The following is a 23,897-nucleotide window of genomic DNA, read 5'->3' as shown; positions in this document are numbered from 1 at the left end:
GCTTGGCCGGTTATTACAGACGATTTGTACCGCACTACAGCCAAATCGCTGCCCCACTGACAGACCTAACCAAAAAGAAACAGCCAAATGCTGTTCAGTGGACCGGAAAGTGTCAGAAGGCCTTTAACAAGCTTAAAGCGACACTCATGTCTGACCCTGTACTAAGGGCCCCAGACTTTGACAAACCGTTCCTAGTAACCACAGATGCATCCGAGCGTGGTGTGGGAGCAGTTTTAATGCAGAAAGGACCTGATCAAGAATTCCACCCTGTAGTGTTTCTCAGCAAAAAACTGTCTGAGAGGGAAAGCAACTGGTCAGTCACTGAAAAAGAATGTTATGCCATTGTCTACGCTCTGGAAAAGCTACGCCCATATGTTTGGGGACGGCGTTTCCACCTGCAAACCGACCATGCTGCACTAAAGTGGCTTCACACCGTCAAAGAAACTAACAGAAAACTTCTTCGGTGGAGTTTAGCTCTCCAAGATTTTGATTTCGACATCCAACACATCTCAGGAGCTTCTAACAAAGTGGCTGATGCACTCTCCCGTGAAAGTTTCCCAGAATCAACTGGTTAAAATCGTCCTTGAGATGTGGAAAATATTGTTAGTCTTTATGTACTTGGTAGTATATTTAGAGATGCATGTGTCTTATTAACTCTGTTTTCCTAGAGCTCCAGGAAGAAATCCCAGCCAGTGTTTCACCCTAGCTGAGATTTGGGGGGCGTGTCATAAATATAAAGGGAAGGGTAAACCCCTTTGAAATCCCTCCTGGCCAGGGGAAGCTCCTCTCACCTGTAAAGGGTTAAGAAGCTAAAGGTAACCTCGCTGGCACCTGACCAAAATGACCAATGAGGAGACAAGATACTTTCAAAAGCTGGGAGGAGGGAGAGAAACAAAGGGTTTGTGTGTCTGTCTGTAGTCGTCTTGGCCAGGGACAGAACAGGAATGGAGTCTTAGAACTTTTAGTAAGTAATCTAGCTAGGTATGTGTTAGATTATGATTTCTTTAAATGGCTGAGAAAAGAATTGTGCTGAATAGAATAACTATTTCTGTCTGTGTATCTTTTTTGTAACTTAAGGTTTTGCCTAGAGGGGTTCTCTATGTTTTTTAATCTAATTACCCTGTAAGATATCTACCATCCTGATTTTACAGGGGGGATTTCTTTATTTCTATTTACTTCTATTTTTTATTAAAAGTCTTCTTGTAAAACACTGAGTGCTTTTTCATTGTTCTAAGATCCAAGGGTCTGGGTCTGTAGTCACCTAGGCAAATTGGTGAGGCTTTTTATCCAACATTTCCCAGGAAAGGGGGAGTGCAAGTGTTGGGAGGATTGTTCATTGTTCTTAAGATCCAAGGGTCTGGGTCTGTAGTCACCTAGGCAAATTGGTGAGGCTTTTTACCAAACCTTGTCCAGGAAGTGGGGTGCAAGGTTTTGGGAAGTATTTTGGGGGGAAGGACGCGTCCAAACAGCTCTTCCCCAGTAACCAGTATTAGTTTGGTGGTGGTAGCGGCCTGTCCAAGGGGTAATATTTTGTACCTTGGGGAAGTTTTGACCTAAGCTGGTAAAGATAAGCTTAGGAGGTTTTTCATGCAGGTCCCCACATCTGTACCCTAGAGTTCAGAGTGGGGGAGGAACCTTGACACCTACTAAACAATCAACAAGGAAGTCTGCTAATATTTCTAGGTGAGGCATGCACCATCTAACCATTCCTCTACTACTGTCTATAAATATGTCTTTTATTTATTGTGGCAAGTGGCCCTTTTGCTAAGGAGGGCTGGACGTATCTTCCATCGGAGCCCACTATAACGTTGTGTCATCCTGCAGTGGTTACTTGACTGACATAAGGCATTGTTTCCTTGCTAAAGGATGGAGAGAACTGTCTAAGATGACCAAAAAAACTTATGAAGTTTGGGAAGAGGGATACGATTAAAATATGTACAATTTTATATACATTTTTTCTGTTTTTTCTGAAGTACACATTGACTATATGTGATTTCCCTTCAATCCAGCCATTATTAGTTGGTGAATTTCTTGTAGGCAATCAAGGGAAAGGTGGAATTTGAAGGAATTTGAAAAAAGAAAGGGCTTACGGATCAGTTTGAAGTAGGGTATTCCATTTGTAGGGGGGAGTATGGAATAAAGTATGGAAATAGTTGTGGGAGAAATTAATAAGTAGGTGGTCAAGGCGAGAATCATTGGTAGAGTGCAGAAGGTAAGAGGTGACTAACCAGCTTTATGTATCTGCTCTGAGAATTCTGAAAAGCCTGGAAGTAGAGGACAAGAGATTGATCTTGATGTTATGGAAAAGGAGTTGGAAGATGTTGGACAGGGGAAGAGGGAGCATGATCAGAAAGATGAGAAAGGAAGTTGATCTTAGTAGCTGTCTTTTGAATACATTGAAGAGAGGGGAATGAAGGTGTCAATGAAGCCAGAGAGGGGGAGGTAATAGAAATCAAGACTGGAGATAAGGACCTTTGACATGTTTTAACTATGTAAATAGAAAGAAAAGATTGGATCTCAGAAATGCTGTGGTGGATGGAGCAGCATTTTTGGACAATTTTTGATCTTGATGTGTGGGTCAATGAGATTCAATTTGGCCAGGACAATGAACTAACACTCTTTTTTAAAATTTTGATTCTGGCATTTTTCCTGCATAATCTCAGTTTTCATTTAAAAATATAAATAGGGCTTGTCTACATGAACACTTTGTCTGCTTTGAAACAGGACTTGATCAAAGCATGCTAATGAATTGTTAATGAGTATCAGGAAGGTCCACACAGACAGAGTGCAGCAGGCGAGTGTGGGGTAGATTCACTCCACAACTAGCCATGAACTAGATGTTAATATAGACAAGCCCTAAGTCTCTTAGCCTTATAATTATGAAAATAAATCTTCAAAATGTGATCTGCATGTAACCAGTGCAATCGACACTCTGAAACAACAGCTCTGAGAAGTATGAACTGATCCATTCGTTTCTCTGGTGTGGTGACTCAGATGCCCAATGATAATTTAAATTAGCTATTACATTGCTAATCAAAACATATTAAAAATAAAAAAAGAGAGAAAGAGAGAGGGAGAGTGGAATGATTATATTATGAAGATATGCACAATCTGCTGTGACTGGCATCTCAGTTCGATGCCACAAATGGATGACACTTGGGAGAGTTTCACCAATTTTGTTCTCTAATCTCACCCATGGAACCAAAAGGCAAGAAAGGAGGAGCATATCACAAGGGAGTGTCTTGAGTCCCACTGAAGGTAAGCCAACTGTGCAGAGCCCGGTAGGACATCCAAGCCCTGTTCCCATACCAACAAGATATTGCCTCCCTTTCCCAGAGCAGCAGGGACCTATTCTCCTGTGGTGGTGGGTATGGGGCTAGGTAGCTTCCTCCCTGGCTCTTCTGGCTGCTGCTCCTCACTTTTCTGGAGACTGTCCACAGATTTGGGCAAACATCATGCATTAACACTGTAAGTCAAGCTTTTAAGCTTTTCTCCACTACCATGAAGGCTAGAAATATATATGTATTTATTTAAAAAATGAAAGCTGATAGTGTGATGCCATCACATAACTCTGGGAGCCAGGGACTTAATTACGTGCTTATTGTGTCTATGCCATAATCTGGACTTTCCTCTGGGCATCTCAAATTCCATTTATAGGGAGACAAGCTTGAGAAGACAATCAGAATCCAGTGGAGCACATGTGATAATATTTTGAATATCTGGACAAACTACAGTGAGTAGCATTTCAAGTGAGAAGAGATTAGAGTACTACTACATTTTACTTTCCATCTCAAGCCCTGGTCAAGGGAAAGGGCCTGGAAGATTACTCCCAGGCTAATGAGATCTGATATAGTGATATAGTGGTAACGACAACAGAGAATGTAGGGATGGTGAGGAATTTGGAGGTAAGAGCAAAAGTTCACTGTGGATTCATGTTTAGTTTAAATGGATGGCAAGACATCCAGGAGGAAATGTCAGAGAAATAGGCTGAGAACAAGGTCAGATCAGGAACATAAATAAAGATTTGTGAATCATCTACCTAATTGTATTGTAATTGATGCCTTGTGAGCAAATCACGAAAGATCACCCAGAGGGAGCAAAGGTAGAAGAGGAGGCAAGGATGGAATTCTGTTGGGATCTTTGCTGAGAGGGGTGGAGGAGGATCCATCAAAAGAGACACTGAAGAAACGACCAGAGAACCAGAAGAAGACAGAGTTACAAAAGCTGTGGAAGGACAAGATGTTGAGACAGAGAATACTACTGTGTCAAAAGCAGCAGAGAGGTCCAGGAAAACGAAGATAGAATAGAGGCCCTGAGACTTGCCACAACATGTTTTTTAAATACTTTAATTAGAACAGTGTCCAGTCAAGAAGAGAGTGGGAGACAAACCAGGTTGGAATGGTTCCAATATGGGTTAGGAAGAGATGGCACATTCAGTAGCTTTGAAAATGAGGGGAAGAATGTCAATAGGGCAGTCGTCATAGATGAGTGGTTCTTAACCTATTTACCACTGTGGGCCGCATATGCAGTTCTCTCCATGTTATGTGGGCCACATCCACACAATATATATACTACCTGTATGGCCGTGAGGATGTCACATGGGCTGCCGCTGCGTGCTGATTGGGCCACAGGTTGAGAACTGCTGTCATAGAGATAATTGGGGTCAAAAGATGTGTTTTGTTTTTTCTAAGGATGGTGAGATAAACATGTTTAATTTGTGAGAGGAATGATCTAAAGGAGATCAAAGTCTTGAGAGTAAGGATGAGAAGTCAGGAGGTGGCAGGGAATCAAAAGTACTTATTTGGTATTTATTATTAATGTTAGTATTGTTTTAATCCTTCAAATCTTCAGTGCTTATTTTTACTGTGCTAGGCCTGTTCAAATACCCACTATTTAATATGAAATCTTAATGAAAATATTAAAACAAGGATCACTTGCAAGCAGCTCTGGTATTCTCTTATTCTGTCGGGGTTTTTTGTAGAAAAGTGACAATAATGGAAGACCCTGATCAGAACATTCATCTGAAAAACCTGTCTCTTCAGCAAGCAACCAACGAGGAGGAAGCACTCAACCTTCTTTTTTTGGGAGACACTAATAGGATGATTGCAGAGGTAAGAATCAAGTTTACTGGTACAAATTTTATCTTAAAATAGTTATAAATATTCTCATATAACAACTGCTTAACCAGTGCAGAGGGCTGGCATGAAATGGTGGCTTCTTTTTGAACAGATGTCCATTGTGAAAATGGAATAAGCATGTTTCCATGTTCTGCACTTATGTTTGTCACTTTGTGAAGAGCTTTCAAATGTTTGGACTTTGTTTTTCTAAAGAGTATTTATTTGTTTCACTGTTTCAGAAATACCAGAATACTGTTTTTCTCTGTGCAGTTGGTACCTCACTGTCCAGTAAATATGTGACTCTGATTGGTTGTCAGCTATATAATAATTTATCATTGCAATTAAAACATAAATGCAGCCTTTTTGAATAAAAGCATATAGACTGACTTTTGGATATTATGTGTGTCCCACATGTATGCACATAAAAAGATCTGAACAATCATCATTTTATATGGCATTGTTAAAACTTCTTCCAGACGTACTGGCTTGCATTTGAAGTGGTTACAGTAACAGCTAACAGTCTCTGTATTTTTCCCCCAAATAATATGCATGTGTGGTGTGTATTACATGAGAAAAGAAACAAACACTGGTATGCTCTATGTTTACTGATATACTCTATGTTTACAAAAGTTTTTTTTTCTCCTACTGATAATAGCCCACCTTAATTGATCAGTCTCGTTACAGTTGGTATGGCAACACCATTTTTTTATGTTCTCTGTGTGTATATATCTTCCTACTGTATTTTCCACTGCATGCATCCGATGAAGTGGGTTTTAGCCCACGAAAGCTTATGCCAAAATAAATTTGTTAGTCTCTAAGGTGCCACAAGTACTTCTTGTTGGGTTTTTTTTTTTTTTGCTGATACAGACTAACACGGCTACCACTCTGAAATCTATGTTTAAAGTGAACATTAGTAGATATGCTAAGATGAGGTTGCTTTAATTGATTCTGCAAAATTCATGTAGCATAAGATATTTGTGTACATATTGTGGCCATTCTGAACTCAGAAACCTTCAGTTTTTCTCTCATATTCAGTAGTTGAAAATGAAATGTAGACATTAAAGGCATATTATAGTATCAGGGCACTGTCAACCCCTGAAATTATGAGATGTCTTTTCTGCTTCCTAGCAGCATACTCAACACAGCTATTTGCGTCTTAGGAATTGATAATTTATTCAAGGGGTCTGTTCTGAAAAGAAATCTTAGAATGTCAGAAAGGTACACAGTAAGTTAGTGAGGAGAAAAATAGTGAGAACGTGTTTCACATCAGGAAACATTTAAATATATGAAAAAAATACAAGGTAGCCCTCAACCCCCTTTGACTGATATGTACACACCCACAGACTTAGAAAGGAACACTTAAATCCATAATGTGTTCATTCAAGAAGCTGACACTCTTGACTACAACAATGAGAATACTCTCATCCTGTAATTTGTTATAACATTGAAAAAACGTAGGAGGATCTGTCTTCATAATAATGGCAAATAAAGCTTCTATTTTTTTGGCACCTGAAAAGCAAAATATTTGGGCAGGTTTTTTATCACATGTTTTGGCTTCTGTAAAACAGTATGCTCTGGCCATTTTAAGAGTGTCTGTTTGTGCATGCGTGTGCATGGGTTTTTACCTGACTGACAGAATTAAATTTCTGGGAAGGAAGAGCTTACTGGGGGAAGGGAAAAGGACTTGGTAACCTAGTTTAAAAAAGTGATTACTAACTTCACATTTACAGAGAAAATTCAGAAGCTACTATGGTAACCAGAAAACATTTGCAAAACATAGTCCCAAGACCTGGTATACAAAATCAAGTTTTCCTTAGGGTTTATTTTCATGTACTCTGGTTGCAGCCAGCATTTTCAGGAAAAGTTATTAAGAAAAGATACATACTTGTTAGTCCAGAACATTAGAAACAATCCCCAAACCTCTACCGATATCCTTCATACAACTTAGTGTTTTCTTAAAGCTAGAAATGAGAACTGCATGTTAATTAGTGTTCTTGATCTCATAATTCTAAATGAAAAAGATGAACTGCTCAGAATTACTTGGAAAAATGCCAGCTGTGACTGAACCTCTGCTGGTTGAAATTACAATAAGTATCTTCATGTTACTTGCCGTACTACATATGGGAAGCACAATTTTCAAACTTGAGTGCCTTAATAAGATGTCCACATCTTTCAATGGCTGCTTTTTATCCACACTTTTTATCCTATATCAAGGACCATTTACTTGCACTTCAGTGATGATCTTCATGTCTAAATGTAAGATTTTGATATCCCATTTAGGAACCCAGGTTTGAAAATCAGGCTGTCTATGTTACTTGATGTAATAAACTGCATTGCTTACTCTTTAATTTTAAAGGGGTAGTTCTATTGACTTATTTGTTTATTCATAATCTTTCATTCATCATTGTGAAATGTATACACTGCTTTACAAACAGTGTTAGACATGTTCCCTACCCCAGTATGCTTACAATCTGATCAAGACAACACTCTGGGCAGCAGTTCAGGAAATAGAGCCTGTGTGGAAATTATTTGTGAAGAGAACAAGATAGGAAGGACTCATGGAAGAACTGGTTCTCTGGAAGAATTTGAAGAAAAGAGAGGATGCTTTGTGGAAAGGTTGTGGTAAAGTGTTCCAAGTGTAAAGGCAGCTGGAAGCCCAGAGGAGAAGAATGAGAGTAGCACAGGGGTGAGAAAAAAGAGTAAAGGAAATTGAAACAAAGAGGTAGGCCTGAGCAAGATTGTGTACAACTCTGATGGTGAGGACAGAACTCCAGTTTGATAGAGTAAGAGACTGGAAGCTAGTAAAGGTGTTAAAGGAGAAGGATAACTTGTTCTTAATGGTGAGGGAAGAAATGACTTTAGTAGTGGTATTTTGAGAGGCTGGAAGGAGAACTTACGTAATCAAGGAAAGAGAATTAATCAAGCCATGGTTAAGGCTGTTAGTAGTGGACATGGAAATGAGGAAAGGGTATATTTTTGGTGATATTAAAGAGGAAAATCATCAGGACTTACTAACAGACTGCCTTTAGGGAAAGTAGTACAGACAAGGGTCAACAATGACACTAATGTTGCAACCCTGGGAAACAGAAAGATAATGGTCTTATCAGTGGTGATAGGGAATGTGGTGAAGAAGGATTAGGAGGAAAATTGAGTTCAGTTTTGATGAGACAGAGAATGAGGCAGGACATTTTACCCCTAGAGAGAGGGGTAATGGTGGTGGTTGAGAATTAGGTAGGTCATTGGAATAAAAATAGTCAGTGATGCCACGGGGGCAGAAGATGTCGCCAAGAGAGAAAATATAGACAAAACATTCAGGCTTACAACTGAGAGAGACAGGTGAAGATAAGAAATCACCAAAGGTCATGATGAAGGAGCTAATAATGAAGCTTCATGAAAATCATAAAGAGACAGAGTCATGGAAGCCAAGAGAGGGGAGAAAGCAAAAGAGAAATCAAGGAGGATACAATTATAGGAGTGTCCCTCTGACTTAGCTAGGAGAAGGTCACTAGTGACCTTGGTAAGAATGAATTGTAGTGGGAGGAGGTCAGATTTGGGGACAATCAAAGAGATATTTGCTAGAGAGAAGATCTCAGCCACAAATATAGATATCATGCTCAGGGATTTTGATGACAAGTAGGAAAGAGAAGGGAGATAGGAAGGTAGTTGTTGATGGTGAGGGTTGGGGATGAAGGAAAATATCTCTACTCCTCTAATCTAGGGGATACAAGAACATACCAGAATCTAGAACCAAGACAGAGGAAAAGAGCAATTAAGTATCTTAATTATGGGTATGTCTACACCAGGGATGGGCAAACTTTTTGGCCCGAGGGCCACATCGGGGTTGTGAAACGGTATGGAGGGCCGGGTAGGGAAGGTTGTGCCTCCCCAAACAGCCTGCCCTGCCCATCCACCCACTTCCTGCCCCCTGACTGCCCCCCTTAGAACTCCTGACCCATCCAACCCCCCTGCTCCTTGTCCCCTGACCGCCCCCTCCCGGGACCCCCCACCCCTAACCACCCCCTGGAACCCTACACCCTATCCAACCCCCCCTGCTCCCTGTCCCCTGACTGCCCCAACTCCTATCCACACACCTGCCCCCTGACAGCCCCTCGGGACTTCCACGCCTACCAACACCCCTTGCTCCCTGTCCCCTGACTGCCCCCCGGGACACCCGTCCCTAACTGCTCCCCCAGGACCCCACCCCCATCCAACCGCCCCTGCTCCCTGCCCCCCACAATCCCCTGGGACCCCGCCCCCTATTCAACCCCAACCCCATCCAACCGCCCTGTTCCCTGTCTCCTGACCACCACCGCCCGAAACTCCGCCCCATCCAAACAACCCCATCCCCTGACTGCCCCCTGGGGCCTCCTGCCCCTTATCAAACCCCTCCTCCCCCCTTACCCTTACCCTTACCATGCCGCTCAGAGTGGCAGGACAGGCTTATTTGAAAGTGTGGGAGGTGGGCGGGCGGAAGCCACGCTGCCTGCGCTGTGGCATTGCTGTGAGGGAGGAGGGACAATGGGGGAGGGGTTGGGGTGAGCCTCCCTGGCCAGGAGCTCAGAGGCCGGGCAGGATGGTCCCACGGGCTGGACGTGGCCCGCGGGCCATAGTTTGCCCACCCTTGGTCTACACAACACAGTTGTGAAGTTGGCCCATGCCAGCCAACTTGGGCTCATGGGGCTCTGGCTGTGGGGCTATTTCATTGGCTGTGTGGTCTTCCAAACTCTAGGACCCTGCAGGATAAGAAGGTCCCAGAGTTCCCTCACCAGTGGCTGCATGGAGAAGAAAGTTGATATTTGATTATGAATACAAATTATGGTCCCTGAGTGGTGCCATGAAATTTTTTAATTGAAGTGTTTGAATCAGTCCCATCTTCTCAGCTGTCCTCTCATTACTTCTCCTACATTCCCAAGAGCAATTCTGATATGAACCAGGAGAATGCTGGATAGCTGCTGTCTCTTCTCTACTGCAGCTGCCCAAAAGCTCTCTTTAAGGCCTGCTGCAGCACCAGGATAGAGGAGAGTAGTGCCTGCTTCCCTGACAGTCTGTGTAAGCCCTAGGAAGGGCAGAAGAGCTTGACTGTCTCTGCCAGAGCCTAGAGCAGTATCTGACAAAGGATGCCTCTCTTCCCACACACAGTAACCCAGGGTGCAGCCATGAGAAGGGAAGAAGCTAGATCCCAGTGCAACCAGTTATGGTTCTCTGATTTTCTGCTATAGTCTAGGTTAGAACAACCTTTGAGCTGCTCTAACATGTGCCAACTTGACATACGGTCTCCAAAGTAATAGCCATAGCACAACATGCTCCAGCCATTCTGCCTACTTACCGCTAGACACCCTCTGCACCCAGAGCTGTGGGAAGGGAAATGGAGGAACCATTTATGCCATCTCTATGCATAGGAAGTCCTTAGGTTAGCATAGAGAGCTGGAGGTTAAAGCATAGACCATTCTGGTAATTCCAGAGCAGTCCACCAGCCAAGCTGTTGTGAACTCCATTTTCAGGCTTTCAGCATGTCTCTCTGACTTCCTTTCTTAGTCAGTTCCCAGGTGAGTGAGCCTGCAGCTTCTTCCAGAAGCCAACTCTTATCCCCCCGCCTCACACCTCTCAGTCCTTTGTTCTCAAGCTGGGGTCTCTGCTCTGCTTCCCTCCTCCCTCTGGGTAATTGGTTGCTAGGTGTCAGTGTCTGGTGATTGGGCTTTCCATTGTCTTCTCATATTTTCCATTGATATGCGTTGGCCTCAGCCAGTCCTTTTTAATGACCCATTCAGTCCAGTCAGACAGCTAGGTTACACACACACACATTTGATTTAAATCACTAGTCAGGAAGACTCGATTTAATCATGGATTTCTACATAAAAGTGCATTTTTGTTGGTTATTATAACCTTAATACATATTCTTCACAACTCAGAGATAGATGTAGGTTTCAGTTGTAGAAGGTACACACTATACATTTTTAAAGTGATTTATTTTGAAAACTTTCCAGAGTAGTTTTACAGCTATATCAGAAAATGAATGATTGTTTGGTTATTTCATTTACCAAAGGTAATTGAAGCAGATATTTATGAAGTCATTGGGAGGTGAACTATCTCCAGTTCAACAGGTTAATCATTAATATTTGGAGGATTTTCTTGCCATGCTGTATTAGGAGGAGAACATCACCAGACAGACATTTACATTGCTTTATTTAACTAAAACAACAATGTTATGTATTCTGGAATTTTTTCTTCAACAGCAAACATATAATATTTTAACAAAACAAGCATATGAATTTTTGAATTTAGTCAAACATTCAAGTGTTTTAAAATCAGGTTTGTTTTTTGTTCAACTTGTTTTTAACTAAAATAGTTAAATGAATTTTTTTTTTAAACCAAAAATTAAATCGACTATGTCAGCCAGGTCAACAGGAGAAACTTAAAATAGTGGCTTCTGCAGCTAAATCAGTCATCTTCACTTTCATTTTCTGTTTGTTCATAAGCTGGAAAAGAAAAACAAGCTTTCCTGCTTTTTCAGGTCCCAAACGATTTCTCACTTTGGAATGGATTAGTCCAAAGGAAGAAAATATTCTTTCTACACCGGCAGAAGAAGCTACTGCTGTTAAAAGTGAGATTATCACTTCAACAGTCTCTGAATCCAAGTGCTTAAGTGACTTCCACCAGTTCACTGGTGTGGCTTTCTTTAAAACATCATCAGCAAACATATTTCTTGAATGGTTCTTATTCCCAATCTGGGTCTCTTTTACGGCCTGCTGCCATTATAGGTTTTCCCTTCAAGTGAGAGAATGGTCTGGTAGATCTCAAATCAATGAAGGCTACGCTCAGAAAGACCTCAAGACTTCTGGAATATGCTGCTCAAACAGTTTCACTTTTGTTTCTACTGCCTGTCCCTCCCTCTCCTTGACCTCAGGCGGCTCAACAAATTTATCAAAAAGCAAAAGTTCAAAATGGTTACCCTCACCACCAAAATCCCAGCACTGGAGCAAGGCAATTGGTTTTCAGCCCTTGATGTATAGGACAACTATTTTCATGTGCCTATACATCCGGCCTACAGACATTTCCTTTGTTTTACCCTCGGCTCGACACATTTTCAGTACAGGGTGTTACCCTTCGGCCTATTCACTGTCCCCCGTGTTTTTTCCAAGATCCTAGCCGTAGTCACTGCCTACCGCAGGAAACAAGGGGTCATAATTTTTCCTTACCTCGACAATTGTCTCCTCAAAGCCTCAACGTTCGATGAAGCGCTTTGATTCATGCAGTTCACTGTTGATTGTTTCCTATCCCTCAGCCTACAAATAAACAAAAACAAATCCACATTATATCCTACCCAGCACCTGGAGTTCATAGGAGCACATCTCGATTCTCGGAGGGGAATAGCATCTCTCCTGCCCGATCACTTCAACACCATAAAATTATTGGCAACGAAACTCCGCAATAGTCCTCAGGTCACCGCTCGAGCTGTCTACAACTACTAGGTCACATGGCCTTGTGCACTTTCGTGGTCCAAAACGCTCGACTATACATGAGGTGTTTCCAAGCTTGGCTGACCACGGTGTACAGACCGCATGTGCACACTCTAAACAAGCCTCTATCCATACCTTTCAGAGTCAAAGACTCTCTCTTATGGTAGAAAGTTCCCTCCAACCTCTGTTCTGGAGTCCCCTTTCTTCAGGATGCTCCATCCCTCATAATGACTACTGATGCATACCTCACAGGGTGGGGTGCACACATGTCCCACCACACAGCCCAGGGGCTGTGGTCTTCAACCGAATCCTCCCTGCACATAAATGTCCTAGAACTTGGAGCCATATGCAATGCCTGCCATCACTTCCTCCCATTAATCCGGAACCAAAATATACGGATAATGACAGACAACATTGCCTGCATGTTCTATGTAAACAGGCAGGGAGGGGCTCACTCTCACTCACTTTGCACAGAAGCCATGAAGCTCTGGAATTGGTGCCTTGTGAACAACATTGAGATATCAGCCGCCTATCTTCCCGGAGCTATGAATACCACAGTGGATGAATTAAGCAGACGCTTTCCCTGGGATCACAAATGGGAGATAAATGAGACGATCATCCACAACATATTCCTCATAAGGGGCTACTCAACCATAGACCTTTTCACAACTGCGAAGAACATGAAATGTCCTGAATTTTGCTCCAGAGTGGGACTGGGCAAACATTCCCTGGGAGATGAGTTCTTGATGCCATGGCACCGGGACTTGCTATATGCTTTTCCTCCAATACTGGTTTTCCACAGAGTTCTAACAAAGATACGGACAGATTGTGCCATGGTAATTCTGATTGCCCCGTCGTGGCCCAGACAACCGTGGTTTCTGTTCCTCACCAGAATGTCGGTCCGCCCAACAATCTCGTTGCCCCTAACTCCGAACCTCCTATCGCAGCAACACGGCCGATTTCTTCACCCCAAGCTGTCCATGCTTCACCTCAAAGCGTGGTTCCTACGTTGTTCTCCCAAAACAAACTAGCATGCTCTGGGCAGGTTCAATGAGTGCTCCTACATAGCAGAACACAATCTACTCGCATCACCTATCTCTGTAAGTGGAAGCGATTCACACAGTGGTGTTCACCTAAACAACTTCTTTCTACTTCTGCACCTCTTCCGATCATACTTGATTACCTGTTAGACCTCAAGCAATCGGGCCTTTCTTTCAGCTCCATCAAAGTCCACTTAGCTGCTATTACAACTTTTCATGACAAGATCGACGTTACCTCTGTTTTTGCTCATCCAATCACCAAGCGTTTTCTCAAAGGACTCCAATCGCTATACCCAGACATTAAACCTCCTACCCCTTCGTGGAACCTTCACTTAGTATTATCCTGCCTGACTCAACAACCATTCGAGCCCTTAGCCACTTGCTCCCTCTTACACCTCTCTATGAAAACAGCATTCCTGGTGGCAGTCACCTCCGCCAGATGGGCAGGAGAAATAGCAGCTCTCATGGCAGACCCACCGTATACACTGTTTTTTAAAGACAAGGTTACCCTCCGATTACACCCCAAATTCCTTCTAAAGGTGCATTCGTCATTCCCCATCAATGAGCCTGTCAAGCCTTCCTTCCCCCTCTGAACTCTAGGGTACAGATGTGGGGACCTGCATGAAATACCCCCTAAGCTTATTCTTACCAGCTTAGGTTAAAAACTTCCCCAAGGTACAAATTTTCCCTTGTCCTTGAACCCTATGTTGCCACCACCAAGCGTGTTAAACAAAGAATAGGGAAAGAGCCCACTTGGAGACATCTTCCCCCAAAAAATATCCCCCCAAGCCCTACACCCCTTTTCCTGGGGAAGGCTTGACAAAAATCCTCACCAATTTGTACAGGTGAACACAGACCCAAACCCTTGGATCTTAAGAACAATGAAAAAGCAATCAGGTTCTTAAAAGAAAAAATTTAATTAAAGAAAAAATAAAAGAATCAACTCTGTAAAATCAGAATGGTAAATACCTTACAGGGTAATCAGATTCAAAACATAGAGAATCCCTCTAAGCAAAATCTTTAGTTACAAAAAGATGCAAAAACAGGAATATACATTCCATTCAGCACAGCTATTTTACCAGCCATTAAACAAAAAAAAACCTAACACATATCTAGCTAGATTGCTTACTAACTTTTTACAGGAGTTCTGAAGAGCATTCCTGATCTGTTCCCGGCAAAAGCATCACACAGACAGACAGACCCTTTGTTCCTCTCCCCCTCCAGCTTTGAAAGTATCTTGTCTCCTCATTGGTCATTTTGGTCAGGTGCCAGCGAGGTTATCTTAGCTTCTTAACCCTTTACAGGTGAAGGGGTTTTGCCTGTGGCCAGGAGGGATTTTATAGTTCTGTATTCAGAAAGGTGGATACCCTTCCCTTTATATTTATGACAGAGCTGATACACCTACCAACTTTTTCCTAAACCACATGCAAACTCTTTTGAATTCACCATGTATAAGTTAGACGTACGCAGGGCTTTATCCTTCTATTTGGATAGAACCAAGCCCTTTAGGAACTCTTCTAGACTCTTTGTCTCCATCACGGAGTGTTCCAAAGGGATACCTATTTCTACCCAGAGACTTTCAAATTGGATTTCTGAGTGTATCCGGCTGTGCTATCAGATAAAGAAAGTGACGCCTCCAGCCAGCATCAGAACTCACTCCACTAGATCTATGGCTACCTCCATGGCCTTTCTACGCAAAGTTCCCCTGGCTGACATCTGTAAAGCAGCCACTTGGTCTTCTGAGCACACATTTGTTAAACACTATGCCCTTACTCAAGGACCTCTCTTTGATACACGATTAGGCAGAGCTGTATTATCTACTGCATTCCTACCAAATTCGAAGTCCCTACCTCCTTGAGATACACTGCTTTTCAGTCACCTAGAGTGGAGCACTCACATGGACATCTCTCGAAGAAGGAGAAGAGGTTACTCACCTTGTGCAGTAACTGACATTCTTCGAGATGAGTGTCCCTGTGGGTGCTCCACTCCCCACCCTCCTCCTCTCTACTTTAGAGTTGGGGTAGCCTCTGTTGTAGAGGAGGAACTGAGGAGACCGGTCATGCACGCGTACTATTAAGGTACACTCAGAGCAGGCGGGCAGGCTCTGTGCATGCGTGACCGGTGCGAGTACTGCTGTAAAAATCTCAGAGCAAAGGCACAGGGATGCACCAACACCTAGAGTGGAGCACCCACAGGGACACTCATCTCAAAGAACGTCAGTTACTGCACAGGGTGAGTAACCTCCTCTTTGTAGTCCATGTGGTTGTAAAAGAAAGATTGAAAATAAGTCCTAAATATGACGTGAAGGTTTAAAAAAGGTAAATAAAAGTATATAAAAGCAAAAAAAATTATTATTTTTATAACTCTTAATTAAGCCAATATCATGATCTTCATAGAATATCAGGGTTGGAAGGGACCTCAGGAGATCACCTAGTCCAACCCCCTGCTCAAAGCAGGACCAATCCCCAATTTTTGCCCCAGATCCCTAAATGGCCCCCTCAAGGATTGAATTCACAACCCTAGGTTTAGCAGGCCAATGCTCAAACCACTGAGCTATCCCTCCCCCTCTCCATCTTGGGAGGGGGAGGCATGGCTGAATAATTTCTAAACTCTTAAGGTTGGCAGTTCTTTGATTGCTGTTCCTAGACCTTTTTTAAAATAATACATGTGGCCCTCAGGCTGAAAAGTTTAGACACCACTGGTCTATGTAGTTCTTTATTGGATTTTGTGTTTCTCTAAACTTAAAAAGGCTAAGATAAAGTCAGTAATCTTCCAAGAGCATGCACAAGTTTTAGAAATCTCAATTCTTATTTTGTTAAATTAGATCAATATGCCTAAACGCTGCAATTACAAATAAATCCAACTTTTGTTTTTCTCAAATGAAAAGTTAGTCCACTTTAATAAGGAAGGAAATGTTTCAATACATGGTTTTATTACTCTAACTCTCAGTTGTTTGAATTTGGAAGACAGTACTTACACAGTATTGTTCCATCACTTAACATGTTTGAGGCACCCACGCGGGAGGTGTAAACAGCAGGGGGTTGGCAACGTTCACTTATGTTGTTTCAATAGAAAATAAAGCTTTAAAACATTTAAAGATGGCTGTGGGGACATACTTGTGACATCCGTGTTAGACTCATTCCTCTTCTAGCTAATTTTATTGTCAGTGAATAGTCTCCTCTGGGCCACTACACTGTTGGGAGCACCATCTTTTGAATGAGACATAAATATTGGACCCTGACACTTGATGATCATCTGAGATTAAAGGGCACTTTTGGCAAGAATTGGCATGTTATCCCTGTACTGGCCACATTCCAAACTGAGTTATGACTTTCTGCCTCCCTAAATTCCTCTTTGGCTGGCACAGAATGGCATTCACATGTCAAACAGCCGTGACTTCATTTCAGTGAGTAATAGAACAATTACTGTTACATACATACTGCATTGAACAATCTTGAAAGTGTTTTATGATTTTTATGGATAAAGAGCGCTGTATAAATGTAAAGTTGAATAATAGTCTCCTAGTGGATTAATAAAGATTTTGCATCATGGTCTTACTGTTAAGTCTTATTCTGAATGAGGGCACTACTACATTAAGTATGACAAGGTAATTTTTTTTAAAGCAAAGTGAGGGATTGCTTTAAAAATCAGGAACAAATGAAAAATATATTTGGTCTGATATCTTCATGTCAGATACCTAGAAAGACTCCTTTCAGTCTGCAGCTTCAAATATATCTCCTATATTTAATGGTAAATAAGTGACGTTACCTAGACTTTTCTTACTGATGAACATGTAGCCGAGGTTTACTTATATTTGTTCACAATAATTCATTGTAAGGTTGCAATTACACCTTCAACTGTGTAAGACCACTATTGCCAGTATAACTGCATTCCTTGTTATATGTTGCTGCCGCATAAAATGGGTTTCTTTTCTATTTTAACTGTGGAGAAAATAACAATTTCTTAATAATGAAAAACATCCATTGCTAGTGTGAAATCCTGGGTCCATTGAAGTCAATGACAAAACTCTCATTGCGTCAATAGACCCAGAATTTTACCCATAAGGTCTATTTCTGATTTATATCAAAACCATATTTACATCCACTTTAAGGTTCCTTTCCACTGACAGAGTGGTGTATAGTAGCCGTAGTGAAAATGTAAATTAGGTCCCTAGGGTCTGGAGTCACTTTTTGCTTTATGGTTGGCATAGTGATTTGAAGAATGGTAAGACATTGCAGTCTGTGCAGTTCCAACCTTCATCAGTGAATCAGATATCTTATTTCAGTGATAATTCATTTTGCAAGTATATTATGGCAAGTATAAGTATAAAGAGCAAATTTTTGCTGGATTATACAAGATGTGTGAGAAATCCAGTTCAGCAGTTTTCTTTTATACGAAGAACATGTGCCCACAGCTGATTTTACAACTGCAAAAGCTGTTGATTTGTATTAAGACAGCAAAGTTCAAATATGTTGCTCTACTGTAATATACCACAACAGCTTTTAGACCACCAGCGCATGACTTTAGATGAAGCAAATCCAAGATTCAGTCTCTTGAGCCAGTCCCCATTGCCTATTGAAGCTTTGTTTTCTTTCTGAAATTGAAAATGTTTGAGCTTCCAGTGCCATTTCAGAAACATACACCGCAGAAGGAGCATATCTTTAAGCAATAGCATTGCATGATACTTAGATGCTGACAGAAATGCAGAATACCAGCAAAAGGGAGGAGGCGAAGGGAGGAGGCAAAGTATCAAACAAGAGAGAAAACAATCACATTAATATCTGAGGAACAGATGAAATTATGAATGAGGGCTAAAAAATGACCAAAAACCTGAACTCTTTCTGTTTTCAACAAAACATAAAAACAAGAAACTTCCTCATACTTCCCCAACAAACACATATGTGCATATATGTCAACACTGAATATTTGCTAATGCTCAAATTGTAATTACAGTTATTTGTGTGCTTACCATATATATTCCACTCTTGGTGGACATGCGCCCCATGCATTCAAGATTGGAATCTTTTGACAAGCAGTGTCTTTTGGGGTCATGCATGCACCTAGAGTTTCCTTGTGCCTTCACCAAGGGCATAAAAGGTGGTGTGGCCCCAACCGCTTCTCAGTTCCTTCTTACTGCTAAGTGTCCATCTCGCAACATACTTTCTAAGTCTGTATGGAAATATTTTTGTGTATATTAGTGCAAGTTAGGATTAGTATAGTTAAGGTAGGTTTATTCCTTGATAATTTTTGGTCCCTCATCCAATTCTGTTTTAATTTTCAAGGGAATTTTCCCCCACAATACCGTGACTTTGTTATGGCCAATTCTAAGTCACCAGATTTTAAGAACTGACCCTCCTGTGAAGTTCCCATGTTTCTCAATGATGGCCATACTATGCCTTTTTTGTTAGGGGAGGGACGTATTCCTGATAAATATTCAGTTTCGAAGTTTGTTTCCAAAATGACTCAAAAGACAATTGCGGCATGCCTGAAAAAAATTCTGTTTAAGCTGCTCCATGTAGCCCATCTCCAGGGTAGGAAGGGTAGATACCCTTCCCCCCAGATCAAACTCCACCTTGCTCCAGAAGTGCCCTATTAAACTTTGGATCGACAAGCTTTTGTCTACTATGACTACTGTGGCAGTGGACTGAAGTAGCAATGCTAGATCGTCTGGGAAGCTCTCCCTTCAGGAGTTCCCAGCAAAAAGAGATTTAAATAATCTCATTACTCCCACTTTAAGGAGACTTCATGGCCCAAATTGGGTACCACTGGAGTCCTTTGAGAGGGAGTATGGAACTGGACCTTCAGCATTATCTTGAGAATCGAGACTAACTGCCTCCAGTACCACCAAAGAGTCTTGGAACCACCAAGGAAGCAAGGGTTGGAGAGGTGACCTTTTGCTTTTAAAAAAAAATGTTTTTATTCCTCTTACTTCCTAATACCAAATTCTTGCCTGTGCTATCATTTGAATGAAATGTTCCATTTACCAGTTTTCTTCCTGGAACCACATTCTAACCAAGGGGAGTCTAGGTTACATACTCTGGATGTCCTTAGTGCGTTATCATTCTATCTATATAAGACCAAACCATTTAGAGTCTCCTCAAAACTCTTTGTTTAGTTTGCAGACAGATCAAAGAGCTAAGCTATTTCTACCCAGAGGCTTCCAGAATGGGTGTTTAGCTACATCAAGACTTGTTACATTCTAGCTAGTTTAGATCCTTCAGTGCAGATTAGGACCCAGTCCACTAGGACTCAGGTAGTTTCTGCACCTTTGTTGAGAAACATACCCATCTCAGAGATATGCAAGGCAGCTATTTGTGGTTCAGTCTCTACATTCATGAGACACTATTATTTGGGGTAAGTCCCTATATCTGATGCTTCTTTTGACAGAGCTGTACTTCAATCTTTAAGTAGACTCTGAGCACCTACTTCCTTCCATCAGGTCACTGCCTGTGAGTCATCGAGAGTGGAATATATTTGCACAAGCAGTTGAAGAAGAAGAAACAGTTACTTACCTGATAGCAACTGTGGTTCTTTGAGATGTGTTGTCCATATATATTCCATGAGCTGGCCTCATTCCATACTTTTATGGGGTCCTGTAACACCTGGATTCTAAATGGAACTAAGTGGTTGTTGACGCAGCACCACCCTTCATGACCTTGATTAGGCATAGGCACAGCCCCAGGAACATCGCTGGCCAGATTCCGATCTCAAGCACATGGGATGCACGGGCACTGAGTGGACTATGTATGGACAGCACATCTTGAAGAACCATAGTTACTATAAGGTAAGTGACCAACTCTTTTGCATTACACTGTGAAGAAAATTAAGTTGGAAGTAGAAGGAAGTGTTTTGTGAAGATGTAGAGTCTGTCATGGGCAATGTGAATATGCTACATGCATACTATGGGACACCTTTTAATCATACTCTGACTAGACCTTTTCTTGCTTTGAGGGATTTACATTGTGGGCAATGTCACATTTAACTAATCTTAATTCCCTTTAAACATGTATTTTATTGAGTAAGTGACAAGTTATAGTAGGTCGCCATTTCCCAAAGTGTGGAGTGCTCCTATAGGGCGAGAGGGCACGAACGACTAGCTGATGTGGAGGGGTAGATGGCAGATGTATAAATTAAGGTGGGTATGCCTTTAACAACACATGGTGGATTTGCAGGGGGACACAATTGATTTCATTTTTCTGAAGGGGGGCTCAGCTTTCAAAAGTTTGGGAAATACTTCAGTATGTATACAGAATGGTATAAACATTACATCAATAATTTCTGTTTACCCATTCATTGCATATAGCCCATCTTTTCTCAAATAGTTCTGTTAATTTAATACAGGCAGTACATCATTCCATTTCTTCTAATTCTTTTATTCTGGTCAACCACATTTCTATAGATGGTATTTGTTCCTGCAACCATAATGATGAAATACACTTAGTGGTTGCAGTCACAAAAATTCTAAATAGGTTTGTTTTAATTTAAACAATGTTAGACATTTTTCCTACCACTATAGTAATAAGAATTTTGGGGGATGTGTGTCTGAAATATTTCTTGTATCCATTTTCTAACATCAGAGCAGAAGCAGATGCTTATTAAAAAATGTTTTTACAAGATATAAACAGTATTGGATCCCTACACTATAGTGCCACAGCTGGATATCGGCATTTGACCTGCAATTAATTCCTTTGTATTTTCACATGACATCATAGAGGACTTGAGCTCTGGTTTTGTGGCTTATGATGTCACAGAATTCCTGGAAGGAATTATTTCTTTGCAAGTCATGTAGCTCATCTATTATTCTATATATAGCTTTCACAATAGCAACCATCTGCTCCGAGCCAGGCCCCTCCCATATTTTCCCCTCCTTCACATAAAGTTAATCTGAAAGAATGACTTCATATATATATATATTGAAGGAGTGTTGCCAACAAAACCAAGATCAACTTTGAAAGCCACCAGCAGAATCTTTGTAGTAGGCACTGAGACCCTGTCTAAAATGTTTTTTTTTCATTTCCAAGTTGTCAGAACAGCTGCACGCTGAATACTCAGTGAAGTTTCTTAAGTAAGATGCAAAAAAAGGAACAGGGGCCTTATTGTTTGGCTGGACTTGTTGACAACTACGTTTTTGTTTCTCTTGCTTTGTGCCTATGAGTATCTATGTGTGTGGTAGAAGTAGGAGAGTGAAGAGGAGGAGTGGGATTATGGTTGCAATTAACATTCCATAATCACATCCTATTTAACAGTTTAAATTTTTATTGGCTTACACTTCCTACACCAGCTCTGCAGGAGTTTTCAGTATGTGGGAACACTTTAGCTGAATATATATGAACTGCAAAGTAGAAATATAATCATATTATAAAGTAACGGTATTGGTTAAAACACCATTCTACTCTGAAAAGTGACTTTGTAAAAATGGTATTTGGTGTTTCCACATTTACAGTGTCAATGATTTCCAGATCAGATTTGCTCACTTTATATGTAAGTAGACTGTGAGGGGAGTTCTGACTGCCAGCTCCACAGAGTCTGCCTGGGATATGGCAAGTCAAGCTCTTTTCTTTGTGGCTTGTGCATCACCATCAACAATAGGGACTCTGTAGGCCAAATGCTTCCCTAGCTATACCTATGCTATCCTATACTCTAGAAATTATGCCCTTAGTTATATCTCTGTAACCCTGTTGTCTTCAGTGGGGTAAACAGGTGTTACTGAGAATATAATCTGAAAACAGTGGAGTTCTAGTGGTGGCCCCTCAAATGAAACTTACTTAATAATTCTGTTGATAATGTATGAGACAGAAAAATATCCACTTCGCTCCCAGACCTGTGAGTAGTAAAATCATACTATTTTCACTGAAATAAGTGAATCTGACTCTTCAGTTTTCATAGAAACAGAATTGGTGAAATAAAGAAAGTGCAATTTAACATATTCACTTTTCACATTGTAGTCACACCGTTTAGAAAAATGATATCTATATATAGAGAGATATATATTGATATATATCCATCTGTTTAAGTGTTTATAACACTCTAAATACCATTGGACTTTATTAAGTTGAATACTCCTGTTCTTTATGTGGATACAGACTAACATGGCTACTACTCTGAAATAAGTAAAAATATGTTTTTCTGTGTGTTGAAAAACAGCTACTGTAATGAGGCTCCAGATGAGAAAGAAATACATTATTACGTTTTAATTCATTTTAAATATTTGCAACCCAGTCATGAGTGGATCCCCATGGTGCCATGTGTTGTACTGACATGAACTCTGCTGTGGAAACTCCCTGGTACAATATTTGTGCACCATTCCTACTCTTTAATACCCAAATAAGTTACTTCATCAACTGAGATGAATCATTTTTAAGTACTGTTTCCTTTAGATCTTGCTTGTATAAACTACTATGACATTTTTTCTGATCTTTTTGAATATCAACTGCCATTTTAGGTGCCTAACTCCCAAACTTAGATCCTCAAAACCCCCGTTAAGCTGCTGCTTAACCATGCAGGCACTTAAAAACCCTGGGTATCTAAGTCTCCAATGTGCCAAAAAATCTGTCCATGAATATGCACACAGTTTCTTCGGTCGTGTTATCCAGGCACCTAAACACAAGCATAAGCCTCAGACTAGGCATTCTCCACCTTTCTCGCCTGTGGGTCCCAAAGTCCCAATCTGATGAGGGCTCTCAGAGGCTGCCTAACAGAATGGGCCCCACATAAAACACAGCTAGTGGTGGAGGTGGTGATTTTCTTTCTAATCTTTAGCCCAATGGTTAGGGAACTCATTCAGGGTGTGGGGGCCCCAGTTCAGCTCCCCACACTTCCTGAATTAAAATCTTTGTTCCACATCAGGCAGAGAGGGGAATTGATAGGGTCGCCTACCTCCTGGGTGAGTTCCCTAATCACTGGGCTAAAGGTTATAAAGAAGGTTTTGTCTTCCCCCTCCTACTTTTGTGTGGAGTTAGGCATGCTTTGAGCACATCTCCTGACTGGGCACTGCAAGCAAGATAGGTGGCGCACTGCCTATCTGCCCCGGTCTGAGGATCATCTGGGGCTCAGGCGTTATACAGCGTCCAGACACCTGCCTGGGGCAGTAATCTGTGCTTTAGACACCTACGTCCCTTTGAGGGTCTGGGCCTAAGTAACTCAAAATAAAACAAAATCCAGTCTAAGCCTTGTTGCAAGGCCTGGCTGCTTCTATGGTTCCACTTACAGGAGTGTTCAGTCTAGATTGTCTCTCTGTTCAGAGCCATGCCCACCTTCCTTGTCCTCAGTGGAGTAAACAAGCG

At 41.5% G+C, this 23,897-nt stretch overlaps 1 protein-coding gene across 1 annotated transcript in view; it reads left to right on the top strand.

Annotated features, from left to right (window-relative positions):
* Window positions 1-23,897, top strand: part of KIF6 (kinesin family member 6) — a 294,225-nt gene that overhangs the window by 60,312 nt on the left and 210,016 nt on the right. The window contains exon 6 of the mRNA XM_084623973.1: window positions 4,982-5,111. Within this exon, the coding sequence (XP_084480099.1) occupies window positions 4,982-5,111 (130 nt within the window). The remainder of the gene's footprint in view (window positions 1-4,981; window positions 5,112-23,897) is intronic.

Source organism: Lepidochelys olivacea, assembly GCF_965140295.1.
Source record: "Lepidochelys olivacea isolate rLepOli2 genome assembly, chromosome: 3".
Taxonomy (NCBI): Eukaryota; Metazoa; Chordata; order Testudines; family Cheloniidae; genus Lepidochelys; species Lepidochelys olivacea.
This window is presented reverse-complemented; position numbering and strand designations above follow the sequence as displayed.